The sequence below is a fragment of the Caretta caretta genome, chromosome 22 (genome assembly GCF_965140235.1).
Source record: "Caretta caretta isolate rCarCar2 chromosome 22, rCarCar1.hap1, whole genome shotgun sequence".
NCBI lineage: Eukaryota > Metazoa > Chordata > Testudines > Cheloniidae > Caretta > Caretta caretta.
Genome location: NC_134227.1, coordinates 21,065,939 through 21,081,494, shown reverse-complemented (window position 1 = coordinate 21,081,494; position 15,556 = coordinate 21,065,939). Strand labels below are relative to the sequence as shown.

General features: G+C 40.8%; 1 protein-coding gene across 6 annotated transcripts in view; it reads left to right on the top strand.

The window, feature by feature from the left end:
* Positions 1–10,808, top strand: part of CADM1 (cell adhesion molecule 1) — a 285,108-nt gene extending 274,300 nt beyond the window's left edge. For all 6 annotated transcript variants that reach the window (XM_048827347.2, XM_048827346.2, XM_048827344.2 and 3 more), the window contains 2 exons: positions 6,773–6,904; positions 7,963–10,808. In XM_048827347.2, the coding sequence (XP_048683304.1) occupies positions 6,773–6,904; positions 7,963–8,081 (251 nt within the window). In that variant the 3' untranslated portion in view covers positions 8,082–10,808. The remainder of the gene's footprint in view (positions 1–6,772; positions 6,905–7,962) is intronic.
* Positions 10,809–15,556: the final 4,748 nt, after the last annotated feature.

Sequence of the window (15,556 nt, the reverse complement as noted above, 5' to 3'; positions counted from 1 at the left end):
TGTGAAAATGATGCTAGACAGAAATTTGTCTGGAATCAAGAGATGCATAAGCAGTTTTGCTGATCATTTTCAGAGTCCAACATGGTGCTTTCGATTGTTTTTTTTTTCTCCTAATTTATCCTCCCTCTCACAAAAGGTAAACATGAGGCCGCTATGGATTTTTCCTTAAGCCAGAAAAATAGGTAGGCAAAGTGAACTGAAATTCTACAGATTGCACACTGCCATGGGTTCACTATTCACTATATTATTTAATCTATCCTCCCCAGAAATCTGGAAGTACATCGAATTGAGCTATGGTGTCGAATAGATGCTAATCAAAAGTACATTTCCTTGTTTCCTTAGGTTTACTGTTTATCAGATATGCTCATTTCAAGGAAAACTTCAGGTTTAATATACTGTCAAAGCACAGCTATTTCTTAATTTGTGGATAAGGTAACAGTTGGCACATCCAGTTTAAAAAAGACAATTAGAATAACTTCGTAACAGCTCCCAAAGTCTCCGATTCCCTGTACTTTTAAATGGGGGCAGAATGTTCATATCAGGCTGACCCCGTCCACCCCCCGGCTTGAGATGTTTGCTGTTGTATCAGCCCCCAATTCAGAGTCAGCAGCTCCATTTTTCCCCTCCATGGGGGCACTACAACAGTGTTTAAAAATTCATTGTTTCACCCTTATTAAGCTGTTGTTATAGCCCTCTACGGTGGTGGTGAAACAAATCACTGCAGTTTTGCTTTAAGATGTTTTGACATATTAGAAAGCACTGTACTTAAAAGTTGGATGATTTCTTTTTCTTTTGCTACTGTGCAAAGTAGCTGCTGCTCAGAGAGAAACATGCAGCGTTTTATGTTCACCTGGTTCTTACATTCCTGCATTGCTTCCTCTCAACCAAACACACCCTTAAAAATGCTATTCACTGTAGAGACCAGCGTGCTCCAATGTATATTAACATCTTAATGGGAAAGCTGAGCATGTATACATTTCCTACTCTCTGACAAGAGGGAATTAAATGTCAGAAGGATTTGTTGCATCTGTAATTGAATTGGTGCTGAGCAAAGCAAATCTTAAGGAAGAATAGCTTGTTAGGATTAGCAAACAATGTGGCATTTTGTCAGTTCCTGTCATCTAGCCTGTTCCCCCTTCGTAATAAAGTTGTTTGATTTTTTTTTTTATCATGGATAGGAAGCTACAGTGGGTGTTGTAAATTGGGGGCAGCATTTTTCAGCAGATGCCTTTTTTTAAGGTCAAATCTTTGTTCCTGCCACCAACTTGGGAAAGCTGCTGCTTCTGCCCCTCAAAAATATCCCTTTCTTTCTAACAATGAACTGGTATTAATCATTGACTATTCCCTGTGTTAGAATAATGCCTTGCCTTCCCCCCTGCTCGGAAGGGGCTTGAGTCATTTTTTGTAACTATACCTGGTCTTCAGGGCTAGTAACTGAGCTGAAAACTCAGCATGCACGGACCCTGCAATCCAGGAAGGAGCTCTACCAACTGGGAAAACGTTCGCGTGTGTGGATATAATGTATAACGTAGGTCTGCTACTGTAGTAGCCTTGTGTGTTTGAGCTACAGGATGGGGTCCTTACTCCCCTTATTTAAAACACCAAGTAAAACACCTTACTCCCCTTATTTAAAACACCAAGTAAAAAAGAAGGTAAGTTCCCATCTCAGGTGCAAATTTTTGTTTGTTTATTTTTCACTTGGGTAATTTAATAGGAAAAATTAAATAGCCTGATCTGATGTCCTGTGGCACTTTGAAATAAAAGGAAAATAATTTGTTTCCAGTCATCCCTAAAAACAGAAAGGTTCATTTCAGGATTGGTTGGGTCAGATACCTCCAACTGATTCCCCAGTGATACCTGCCCCACTGAAAAGCCTCATTAGCGCTTCCTGCATTAGAAGTCAGAAACTCTGTTAGTGTTAGGTGTCCTGTATGTAGGATTGGGTAGGAGAGGTGATGCTTATCTTTCAGTGCTTGGTGGAGAGTGGTGGCTAAGGCATGAATATGGAGATGTGAGGAAAGAGGAAGAACGAAAAGGTGTGAAGAAATTAGTGACAACAGGGGAAGAGGAGGAGATGGCACCAGATGCCCTGGTGTATGGTGATGGGAAGCCAAATAAGTCCTTAAACACAGTCAGCCCCTGCCATTAGGTGGTAAGCTCCTCTTCTTGAGAATCCCATTCAAAACACTGATAAGCATTGGAAATAAAAGCAGAAAGGCTGATCCATCTCTCTGGAGGCAAGAAAGACTACATTTTTTCCATGACTCGTTCTTTCAGGAACTTTTTTTCTTCCTATCACTGAGACACTGACCCACTTGTGAGTGGGGCTGAGGGTGATTTCTGAAATGAATCCTTTACTTGATGCCTCTGTTCGGATCAACAGTGGCCTTGCCTGCCAAGCATAATCTTAAAGGTGCAGGAATTCATGGATGCCCACTGGCAGTTAGACTGCATCAGTTCTTCCATTTTTCATTTAAAAAAACTTAAATAATCCCCTGATTTTTCTTTCCCGATCGAAACAGCAAGTAGCCAAACTGCCCAGAGAGAGACTAGATGAAGCAGAGAGCAGATGCGGTGGTGGTTTTATTTTGCTCTGTGAAAATGGCTGCAAAACATGAAATATGTACGCAAAAGGATGGAGCTTGATGGTTTAGAGCCTCTGCTCTCTGGAGGCAGAGTTTAAAACTTTATCTTAGGTCACAAATGCGATGAGTTATCAGGGAGTCAGCTGAGTCCCTATCTGTCAACTTTATGAAACAGCCACACCATTTGACATAACTGGTAGCCTCTGCTGAAGACCCAGGATATGAGTAATAGGGCTGCAAGACAGGATTAGCATGTACTGGCAGAGCTTTGTGGGAGACTCAGTACAGACGTAACAGGGAGGTTCTGCAAGTCGGAAGTGAGGGGCATTGGCAGAGTCCCTGCAGAGGTGACTTACCTTTCCTCAGCTGAAGGCTGTTTGTGAAGATGGGAAAAGTGGGAGCAGGTGCATAAATACATCTGGTTGGATAATACTGTTTTAATTGGGTAATATGTACAGCATTTCTAGGGAATAAACATCCAGTGTATTAGCAGTCAGAGTAGGAGGGAAGTTCCTTTCGTTTGATGATCTAATACAAATATGAAGCCATTTTCCTCTAGGGCAAAAGTACACTGTTAACTGCCTCCCAGATTTGTCTCTAGATGGTTTGCAAGCACTAGACATCCTCAGTGTGTTGTATTTAATTTTTAATTAACACGTAAACTTAGACTATTTAGCCATACACCCAATAAAATAAACTTGGAGCGTATACTTGGAAAAATATTGTTTTCCATACAAATAATTAAGAAAAATAGCGCCTGTCCCAGTGGAAAAAATCATATTTAATAAACTCTGCTGACCAAAAGTGTTTGTCAAGCTGTGTTTGAAAGTCACTTCTCAGGGAAGCAGGGACACGACTAAAGACTCACTGCTCTTGACTTAATTACAGATTGAACAGAAACCACCATGGAGCTGTCAGGCCAGTGGTTTTGGCGCAGCACTTCAGTTTATATTTTATGGGCAGATCTCCAGCTGGGGTAAACCAATGTAGCTCTACTGTAATTGTTGCTAAGCCAATTTACACCATCTGAAGCTCTGGTCCTATATTTGTCGTCTTCTCCATCTGTGTTGGGTCAAGCAAAATGCATCTTGGCTCCAATTCTTGGGCTGTGCTCTCTCATGATACAGATGTGCTTTGATGTGCATACTTTGCCCTAACTGTTCTCAACATCAGCAAGAAATCCTTACTCTTAATTTGGGGAACGTCCCATCTCTCCAGCAAAGAGGATGCAGCACTAGGAAATCATAACTTCTGATGTTACCAATCTGTAGAGTTAACTGTTATAACTGCAATAAACAAACTAGGGAAGATAGGTGAGTTAGTGTGGGATGTTATTTAATTGTGTGATCAGAGTGGGACTGGGAAGATACCTGTTGAATTGGTGTGCTTCTGCTGTAAGTAGCTGTGAAGCGTGCCTGTAGATTTTAGAACCAATAAAAATAATTGGTTACACTGATAAATACAGTGCAACCTGTCTTAAGTGACCACTGAGTGGATCAGCCAACTTCGGTAGCCTTGTGGAATTTTGTAAGACCTTAAATGGTTGTGCTGGATCATGAAACGAGATGATTTTAGAATGGTTGCCTAGAACACCGGTCAGGGATCCCCCATGGTTGTAGGTTCTATATAGACAAGTAACAGACAGTCCCTGCCCTAGTATGTTTGCAGTCTAGGTGTCAAAGGTAACATGACGTTTGGGTGGGGCAGCTGTCAGTAATCATGGTCATTACACCTCTGGCCACAACAGCAAAGGCAGATGGATTTTTCTGATAAGGCATGTGTCTGCACCTTGAGTAATAGAGAATGCCCTTCCTAGGAGAAGTTTTTTCAGGGTATATTTTGCAGCCACTGGGAGCCATTTCCTGCCCTTAGTTATCAGGATCTGCACCTTTCTCTGAATTGCTTACCTTTGTACATGTATCTTCTGTATTGTAAATATCTTCTTCCTGTTTGTCTCCACCCAGCTATGAAAAATTGACTTGAGGGGAAAAACTGATTGGATCTGGAATCCTTGGCAGGTCAAGATTAGTTAATTCTCCTCATTGAGAGATCAATATTTATGGTTTTTCAACTGAGTAAAATATTTCATTGGTTGCTTTCCTGTTAGGTTTTGTCCTTTTGGATACACTCTGTCATTATGTTAGAGATAATTTTTGCATTTCATTTTTCTAATCATGAAGTTGTAAGGAATAACCTATATGGGATATACCTGCCATTTGTAGGCACTGTGTTGTGAACACCGAGTCTTAACCCATATCACGCTTTTAAATTTCTCGAGCACATTCTAATCCTAGTTAAATGATTTGTATATATATCATGCCAGAGCTACCCTAGTAGTGAAAGCTTTCAGCTAACAGGAGAACATTTTTTGCCACACTTAGTTTAACGTATTAGATATGTTGCTGAAGGTGATTTTATTTAACATGGTTCTGTCTAATTGGCTGCTCTTCATTTTGTCTTTCAATGTGCACCTACTTTGACCTAATTAAACCTAGGCATTCCATAGTCTATGCAAATTCTACCCGTTTTGTTCTGTTACTTTTAAAAGGCAACTTGAAGAAACACTTTTAGATTTTTTTTCTTTTTAATTTAAACTGTTTTAATTAAAATGCATTTTATGGAGCTCTCGGTTACGAGTTATTTACTTACATCCTTCAGTACTTAATCTTAGAACAGAATTGGAAATGTCAATAGAAAGTGTAAATCCTGAGCGCCTGCTGAAAACATTGTATCAGGTTTCAGCTCAAAAGAGCACCATTACCTTTAGCTGTCACGGATCTGTACACTTGATCGATAAACTTCAAATATTATTAGAGGTGGAGGCTTCAGAGATTTGCTCTGTTATTTGGAGAGAGACGGAGATAAATCTTTCTTAAAAATTGACTTGAATTTGCACTCTCAGTCTTCCTGGTGAAATGCATTTCTCTTAGGTGTCCGGGCAACTGCATGTGGGACAGATTTATAGGCCATGTGCTGCTTGTAGTGAAAGATTTAAATGGTAAATCCTTCACATATGACTTCACAAATCATGTAAAGTTAAAAGATTTTTACCATTTCTGTTGCTGCTGTGCTTAAATTGTAAGGTACGGGTAGTAAATCATTTTAATAGAGGTGTCGTGCTTGACTCAATAAAAAAAAGAGACAATGGTTTAGCTTCCATTCCAAATGTTAATGTATTAATCAACGGGAGAATAATTGTTTTTTACTACATTATAAATCTCAGTTGCCATTAGAATTGCAGCAAGGGTTGATGTAGCTGCATTCTTAAATTAAAATTGTTTACACTGCTATACATTCATTTTACATGGCCATAGCTCATTCTGGGTTCATTTCAGAGTTGTTCCCCCGCCAAATAAGTCATTCCTCTCTAGGGGACTGGCATCCTAAGGGAGAAATGCTTATAAAAGAAAATTAATTGCATGGCGAGGTGTTAAATAAATAAAATAAAGCGGTTGGAGGCAATGTACAATTATTGCTTGCTATCTGTGTTTGAAGAGGGTTTTATGGTTTGCATTGAGAGAGCTGCTATTTGATACATCATGGAATTTATTGAGCAAAAATGTATTTAATCACATAATCCTAGATTTCTTTTGAAATTAGGACTTGATCACTTATTCGCCATGCAAATAAAATTTTGGGGGATTAACATTCATATAAATAAATGCCTTGTTGAGATTTCCGTACAACTGATGTCACCATACTGGCACTTCCTGGCCTCCAATTGTTAGATCATCCCCTTTATCTGGGGCGGGGGAGGGAGAATTGAAGTTGGGGACTGAGGTGTGGCAGACCCTCACAAAAGATGCCGATGATTCCATGTCTCCCTTTCCTTCCTGATCTTGTTCCACATGCGTTAGTGCTGACTCTGCTGCTGCATTGTGGAAAAATATCTTGAGCTGATCAGCCAGGCCTGTCTGCACCCTTGTGTGAACTGATCCATCTGGATCAGTGGTTCTCAACCTGTGGCCCAATCGGCACACAACTGCCCACATAACACACACATACAGCTGCATATGCGGCCAACAAGGGTAAATAGGTTGAGCACTGGTCTGGATAGTTCAGTGCTTTACCCCTCTCCTGTTAAAAGTAAAAGTGTAGCTTTTCCAACCCTGGGCACAACTGCAGCCAAACCTTCAAATCGCCCTGTAATAAGTCCCAAATTCCTATTCCTCTTCTGCTCTCGACAGATTCTCGAGCAGGTGATGAAGGGTCCATAAGGGCTGTGGACCATGCGGTGATCGGCGGGGTCGTGGCCGTGGTGGTGTTCGCAATGCTTTGCCTGCTCATCATTTTAGGGCGATACTTTGCAAGACACAAAGGTAAGCTGAGGCTTGAAACACAGCATTGGGAGGGCTTGGCGTGGTGGCAGCTGTAACAGTCTGATACAAGGCACTGTGTTTTGTTACACAGCAGGATAGATAACAGAAAAAACAGCAGAGGGACTTGTATAGTGGAAGAGGATCCAGAAATACAGGATGGGAGGAAGCTAAAAGCAAGATAGGGGAGCCCAATAGACACAGAGAAGAAGGGGGAAAGCGCATCAGGATTGGGAGAGAAGAATAGATGAAAGATATGTCATCTGTAATGGAAGGGCATGACATGCTTAAGAATTTATCAATTTATTTTTGCGCACTCTTGTACTGGGAGGGGCTATATCATTCCAGACTCTTATATGGCATGAAGTAACTTAAAAATCATTCTGTTATTTATTCAGTCCACTCATAATAGCATGAGGGCCTTTTGGTCAACGTGGGAGGCTGATTATGTTCACTTGTTCTATGTGCTCCTGGGACCTCCCGTGTACTTTGCTGAGCACTCTGCCAGTGTCACTGTTGAAGTTCCCACCACCGGGGGTGGGAGGGGGGCGCTGGAGGCTCTGATTGCAATGACAAAATGGGTCATTTTAAAAGGGGTGGGGGGGAAGCGTGATTATTGGTAGTTCTCAATCTACCCGGTCATGGAGAGAGACTCACCCTGGGTCATTATATAATGTCCTACTATTTAACCAGTGATGTTCATTTTTTACTTGGTGTCCTTTTTATAATGCCTTCGATTGTCATTTTCAAAGCCGCCTTGCAGAATTTAGATGCACAATTCCCATTGAACTTAATGCGCATCTAAATCCACGAGGCAGCATTGAAAAATCTCAAGCTTAATCTCTGAGGTCATTGTGCTGTCTCGCTGATTCATGCTATCACAGCTATTTATGCTTGAGTAACGCCTCCGGAACCCCTAGATTCAGACTTCTCTCCTTCCTTCCGGTGGTTGTTCTTTCTCCCCTTCTCCTGGCTTCTTCACAGTAAAGCAAATGGCAGTGTTACAGCAATCTATGCAGAGACCATCAATGAGTCACAGAACCTCACTGCTTTATTTTCAGGTACATACTTCACTCATGAAGCCAAAGGAGCAGATGATGCAGCGGACGCAGACACAGCTATAATCAATGCAGAAGGAGGACAGAACAACTCTGAAGAAAAGAAAGAGTACTTCATCTAGATCAGCCTTGGTTTCAATGAGGTGTCCAACCGTGGACAGTTACTGGCCCAATTTAGATGACAGAGACAGTGATATTGGAAGTTGCAACCAGCTTGTGTCTTTTTTGTTTTTGTTTGTTTTTGTTTTAAACGAATGGGTGGAGAGATGTCAGACTGGGAGGGTCCGGGCTTGGCTGTGTAAAAAATGTTATTTGTAAAGTATACTCTGCTGTTCAACACCTCAGTTTGGGTTTTATTTTTTGGCCAAGTCCAGCTTGGATTTAGTTTCGTTAAGTCATTTGCAGAAAATTCTGTGCCTTGTTTTATTTTTATTTTATTTTATTTGGGATGGGAGGAGCGGGTTGTGTGTGTGTGTGTGTTTTTTTTTCTTGTTTTTTCCTCTTTCTGTTCTCTTTTGGAATTGCCTGCTGGAACCCCTTGGAATAGATTTGATTGTTTTTAGTGTGTTTCTTTTAACGCCACTATTTTTCTGTTCAAAATCCAATCTCATCGGAGGAGAACCAGCACGCTTTAGATTTCGTAGTTTGCAGTTCAGTGTATCCATACTACATTCTTCTTTGTTGTCTTAAAGGCTTGGATGGAGAAGCTATGAAAACTGTTTGCGGCTGCCCGTGTTTCAAATGCTTTCTAGTGGTGGAGAGTAGAAAATAGGCTGTGACTCAGAAAATGCACTCCGTGGGCCACGGAGAGACATTACTGCACAGGGTTATCTGCAAGTGAGGTGTGTCACTGTGAGATTGAATCTGTCTTGAATTCTGTGTTTGTAGACTGCTCAGTAGTGGTACCCCCATGCTGTCTGGACAAGTTTGGGGCATGAAGGAATCCTCCTTGTTGTTGCCCTAAGCAGAACTGACAGATGAAGGCTGTTCATTTTATGCAAGTGGACAAATTTGAGTTGCCACAGGAGGGAAAGGGCGGGGGGGGGGAGGTAGTTCTGCTCTGATTATTTCTGTTCCAAACAATTCCATCAAGCTTTCCCAATCGGCCTTACTTCTGCCTAATTTGCTGGAAAAAGAAAAGTCCTCATGGTGTGCAAAGAGTTCTAAATGAGCAGATTTTATATTATTTCTCCTTCTTCTCTTTGTGCTAGTTAGGGAAGGCAGTGGGATCTGGCCTGCATGTACTGTATATTACAGATATTTGTCATGCTGAGAGATCCATCCAGAGACTGTGTGAAACTTTAATTCCTTAAGATTTGGTTTGACAAAGCAAGAGGGACAGAAGAAGGGTCGCTATTGTTTTCATGCTGGTGTGCCCTGTTTCTCAGTTCTGCAAAGGTCAGAGCAGGTGGAAATAGCAGCATGTAGGCTTTTTCAGTCACTTAATCAAAACTCAAATGTTGTATTTTTTTATCTCTTTACCTTTCATACACTAGGCCTTGGCCTCATTCCTCAGCCTTAAGAACCATCTGCCAACAAATTACTGATCCTTGCATGAATGCAGTCATGGTGCACAGTTACTAAAAATAAGTTACCTTGAAAATGTTTTAGATTTGAAGCCTCGGGAGAAACTGGATACGTGAAGTTGCCTTTTTTCTTTTCTTTTCTGATAAAGGAAATGTGGGGATTTGCATTAAAAATTGCAAGGAAAACAGATTATAAAATATTTAGGTGAAGAAAAAACCAATGTGAATTAGAATTGTGATGGACCTACAGATAACAGTCCACAATGAGAAGATAGCATTAAAAAATATATATCTATACTGAACTGTTCAGTGAGTAATCTTGGAGTTTGAAAGATGAATTTTTATTATTGTTACATTATGTAGAAAACTTACACTGATTTATTTAAGGGAAAAAATTTGCATCTGTTACAACTTCTTGAGCTTTTAGGAAGCATTTTTTAAATTTTGGGTTTTGTTTTTTAACTTTTTGGCAGAACCACTGCAACACAAGAGCCTTTTGGGAATGGGTTGGCATGTAAAAGGGAAAAAAACCAAATCCATTCTTGAGCAGTATTTTGTCTTTTCCCCTCCCTCAGAATCTACAAAAGGAAAGTAAATTTTGTCAAGTGAAGCTCCCTTCTGAGCCTTCAGCACGAGCTGGGGCCATAGCCAAACCACAGCCAAGGGCAAGAAGCATTTAGCATTTTATTGGAAGGTTTTGGGGGGAGGCTTTTTTACACATTGATCACAGAATTGGCATTGTTGTTGTTTTTTTTTGACCAGCCCATCTTTCTGTTTTGAAAGTGTACAGTAGTGCGGTGTTACCAATGTAACTTTGACTTACAATGTTGACATGTCTCAGGTTCATGTGTTTTGATTGGTGTTTTCCGTCTCAGGTAGATTGCAAAATTTTCAGCCCCACACATTGGAAGAGAACTAAACAAAACCCCAGGAAATTATGGATTTTAGTTGTATATTGGTTTATGTATTTTTTTTCTTCAGTATACAGTGCGCTGTTGAAATGTAGTGTTGAGTATTACTTTGTACAGGTTTAGCTCATAAGGGTTTTTTTAAGAGTGTAGAAAGAACAAACTTACTTTTCTTTGATGAAGGATGTGTAACTGATGGCAAATAAGCTTGTTCTTTACTCACCTGCCCTTTTTACTTTTTCCCTCTTAGGCCAGTTCTGTTTTAAGGTGTCCATGGACAATGTTACAGTGTAAGAAAATGCATATCCATATGTTCCCATTCACATTTTGTATTGGTTCATGTATATCATTTTTACAAACAGAGAAGTACTATAAAATATCTGTCTTCTTAATAAAAAAAATTAATGTTACAAAACTCTTCTTTAATCTCACTTTGCACTCTTTACCTCCACAGCCATGGTGGCCAGTTGCAGTGAAGTCTATTCTTGGCTCATCTATGGTGAAATTCCAATTAAAAAAATTATTGTGGGTTTCCCCCAAGATCTATGGCCGCCTAGAAATAAATCTCCCTTCTTTAATCCTCCCTCCCCATCTTTTGACCTGTTTCTTTCTCCTTATTCTGACTTACAAGTGGTTGTTAGGCAGCCATCATAATCCAAGCCAACACTGTTCTTTGGCCAAGGCAGCAATGCTTGTTAGAGCCACAGCACCTTGGAATATTTAGGGAAACTAGACAACATGCCGAGTCAGCCAGAACATGCTGCTGTTGTGTGGATTTGTATTTTTAAGTCCCTGTGATCACAGACCTACGTGTCTTGTATTATTTTGGACAACTTGTGTAAAGATGCCTTCAATTTTCCTAATTAAACATCGTTTTTTATTAACTTGTCACTAACAATGGCCTGACATTTTTCCCTGTTTGACTACGATTATGCTCTTTCAAAGGCATGTACTATGTCTGAGTTAGTCCCCTTTTATTTCTGACCCCATCTTGTGCAAAGTTGAAATATATAGTGGTGAATAGATGTCACTCCTTTATTTCCAGTGTGTTTGTAGGAGATAGTACTACCTCTAGCCCTGTATTTGGGTCTGTCACACAAAGCCGGCTTGAGTATTCTAAAGCACAAGGAAAATATCTCTCATTTTTGGATGTACCAAACCATGATGGTTGCTCCCGAAACAAGAGAATTGTTTTTAAAGTTTCTTCAGCTCTGAATTATTTCTGAACATGTGCTGTCAACATCGCTTTTTTTTTTTTTTTTTAAACTCTTCTGAAGGCTCCAGCCATTCTTTCCCCATATTGGCAGATGGATAAAATGAAGCCAGCTCCTTGGGGCAGGGAAGTTTAGTCTTCACTATTGTTTTGGCTGATGAGTTTCCCCAATATGTTGGTTAGGGCCCTAAGGGGACACACAGGCTCTAATTGGTGCCATCTTTCAATGCCTTCTGCAAGCTTGAAAAGAGAAATCTTGCTCTGGAGAAGAGATCATTTCCTTGGAGAGAGGTTTTCCTGATGCTTTCTTTCAGAATGCTGTATCCACAGCAGTGTTACTCAATTCCCCAATTTAAAAGGGAAGGTTTTTCTTTTATTTTTAAATGGCCTGCCAGAGAGAAGTGACTCAGCCTATGCACGGCAGTAGCAGTCGCATTTTTTCCCCCGTCCAGACCACAGGCACTAAATCTCCCAATTCCCTAAAAACCAGACCTGTGCACGCGTCGGGTGGGTAAAAGCACCAAAGTGATGTAAGTGACAAGTCCTATTGAATTTCAATGGGATTTGTGCTCCTAAATCACCTAGGTGATTTGAAAAATCCCACCTTTAATGTATTTAATAATAAAGGACAAAGAAGCACAAAACTGTTGTGGACTGAGAAGCCGTAGCTACTTTGTTAACATACTTTGGGGCAATTTAAAAAGTCTGGTTGTTTTGGGTTTTTTTTAAAGACCTGTTTCAGTCTCTCTAATTTTTAAAAGCATTCAAACAGTTAGCCGTTGGTAGAATACGGTCTAATGAACGCTGTCACTGAGCAGAATGGCATGTTCGCGTTTTGCAATTTATTGACTCAAGAACTGGATGAAAAATGATTGACAGAGTAATTTATTACCGATAACATTCTGCCTCCTTTAAATCCATCCCTGTTGCAACGCCAATTTAGATACCCATCTTATTCACCTTCTCCTCTAAATTGCTGTGGAATGTGGCTGTGCACGGTAAAACGTCTGTTGTGTTCCGCTCGGGAGGTGGCTGGATTTTATTGGTGAGTTCAGTGATCTATGTAGAAGGGTAGGAACCTTTTGGGATAGAAAATACCATAAATGCAATTGGTTGTATTGTGAAGAAATCCTCCTAGATATGAATGAAACTAAATGTTAATCGCATATTAGTCACAGAATCTTGGATTCCAGAGGCTAAAGGATCTAACGCCATAGTTCTTGAAGATGTTGCGGTCATACTCTTTGTTTGTTTTTTTTCAGATCACACAAGCTAAGCAGAGGAGTAGGCTATGGTCAGTACTTGAATGGGTGACCTCCAAATCAGACCCCAAGTACAGGAGGAGGTGCAGTCAGCAATTGAGTTAGGTGGCTTACTTTACTAAAAGTTACTTACCTCTGAGTTCATGCTGAATGCAATGCCCCAGCATGGTGTGGGGCATACTTATCTGCAGGGTGTTGTCTTTCGGCTGACATGTAAACCTGTATCCACTAAACCATGTAAAGTTCTCATGGTACTTTTTGCAGAAGTAGCGTTAACTAGTGGTATACTAAATATTAATTATCTGCTTGTGGTAGTGCCCTTTAGATACTAGATGCTTTCCAAAATTATAGCACTGTCTTTGCCTTGAAGAGCTTACAGTCTACGCAGCAAAAGAACACACGCAAGTTGAAGGGAAGGCAACGATGTAGCAGTAAAATGGTCAGGGTAGTAAGTGTTGAGATTAGATAATATAACACAGTGGTTTCTTTAGTTAAAATATATAAATTATCTCCAGATATCCCACAACAAAGCCATAATCGGAAGGTTAGTTTCATGTTGAAGTCCTTATGGGAGAGGTCGGTCTTCAAAAGAGATTTAGTACAGATAAGGTAGTGGCCTTGGAGATCAGTTCAGGAAGGACATTTTGCGCACAGGAGACAGTAGAGAGGGCAGCACAAGGATGCTTGTGTGGAGTGGACATAGAAGACATTGAGACAGGACAGAGGGGCACTGAAACAAAAGCAGCAGATCAACATGGGAGGAGTTATGTAGGGCCTTAAAGGCAAAGACCAGAAGTTTGGGAGGAAGGGTAGCCTGAAGCAGGGCTTCTAGGAGAGGGATGTGGTCATCTTGGTCAAAGAAGGTCTTGGTAACAGAGTGTTATGGGGACAACATGGTGTCAGAGATGCTAGAGAGAAGGATATAATGATCAGTGGGAGACTGAGGGCTTGAGCGAGTGTTTCGCTTGTGCAGAAAGAGAGAGAGACAGGAAGAGGTTGGATTTGGATACCTGTGTGCGTGAGTCAAAGGAGAGGGAGATGGGCAGATAACTCCCAAATTACAAGTGTGAGTGGTGGGGGGTTAGGGGGAGGATGCCCATAGTGACAGTGAATGTAAGGAGAGGGGAGAGTTAAGGAGAATCAGGGGTTCAGTTCTGTTAAACTTGATTTTACAGCATGCTCTCCAGGAGATGTTGGAGACAAGCTGATGTAGGGAAGTGGCAGAATGGAGATGAATCAGGAATGGACATGTTCAGGCATCTTCCATAAAGCTGATAATTGAAGCCCTGCAAGTGGGTGAGATCACCCAGAGAGAGAGTTTAAAGTAGGAAGAAGAAATGCAAGACTTCGGGGGAAAAAAAAAAAAAAACCACACCTCAAGGGCTTTACTATATTGTCATTTTGCTACAAACTCAGAAATGAGCCCACTTTATGGGAAATTTCACTAAGCAAAGTTGGGCTTGTTTTCAAAATGAAGGTGGTTCTATTTTGGGGGCAAAGGTGGTTTTCCTGTCAAAAACCTGAATGTCAGTTTTTGTTTGCAAATTTGTGGTGTAATAAAATCCATGTAATTGAAAGTGCATAATCATGAAACTTGGTGGATGTAAAGTAACGCAAAATGTGAACATTTTTATGTGAATTTCCGTAAAACTAGAAGTTTTGCATTGTGCATTAACCCCACATCCTGGTCAAATTCCAACACTGCCCAACTAAATTCTCCCTTCAGTTTCACCTGGTTATAGTATCTTTATATTCTTTCCTTCCTGATGACTCCTGTATTTCATTAGTGGGTGAGTGATCTTAATATGCTGTGTGTGACTTGTAAAGTACTTTTGAATTCCTCAGGATGAGAATTTTTTATTACTAGGTGGGATTCTGAATTTCCTCATTCACAAATGCAGGCCCGCCCTTATCATGCACTGAATCCCCATCCTGCACAGTTCTTCCCCAGCTTCACCTCAAAACCGGATCCAGGGTATTGAGGATTATACAAGGGAATGATGGGAAATTATCACCATCCCTGTTGGCATGAACACTTATTTTGTTGTCATTGGCCTTGGGAAGCAGTTTAGTAGCAGGATTTAAAACTCTTCCATGTGCTCTTTATAGACAAACATGAGTGTCACCTGAGCAACATACGTCCTTCTCTCCGTGGTGCCTGACTATGCCCTATTACCATAGTATCTGAGCGCCTTACAATCTGTAACATATTGATCCTCCCAACGCCCCCATGAGAAGGGAAGAGCTATTTCCCCGCACTGGACAGAACGGGAACAGAGGTACAGAGACTTCCTCAGTGGGACTTGAACCCCAGTCTCAGTTCATAGAACAGTGACCTAATCACTGGACCAGCCTTCCTCTGTAAAATGCAACTCCAATAGGACATGAACCCTCACAACTTTTGAATGCCCTCCCTGTGCTAGAAGTACAATGGATTATACATAGTGCTACGTCGCCTCTCAGGAGCACTGAACATACGGTTAGAGAGGGGTGTCAGCTTTTATTTCAACTCATTTAGAGTCCTCTTAATGCTGCCAAAATGTCACTGGACAAGTGAGGAAGTTGAAGTACTCTTTAAGACTAGCAGGACCAAGTTAAAAGGGGTGGGGACTAAAATCCATAGGTTATAGCCAGTAATGAATGAAACAAGTGAAACATGAAAGCACTAGGGATTGTTTGGCAGTAAAT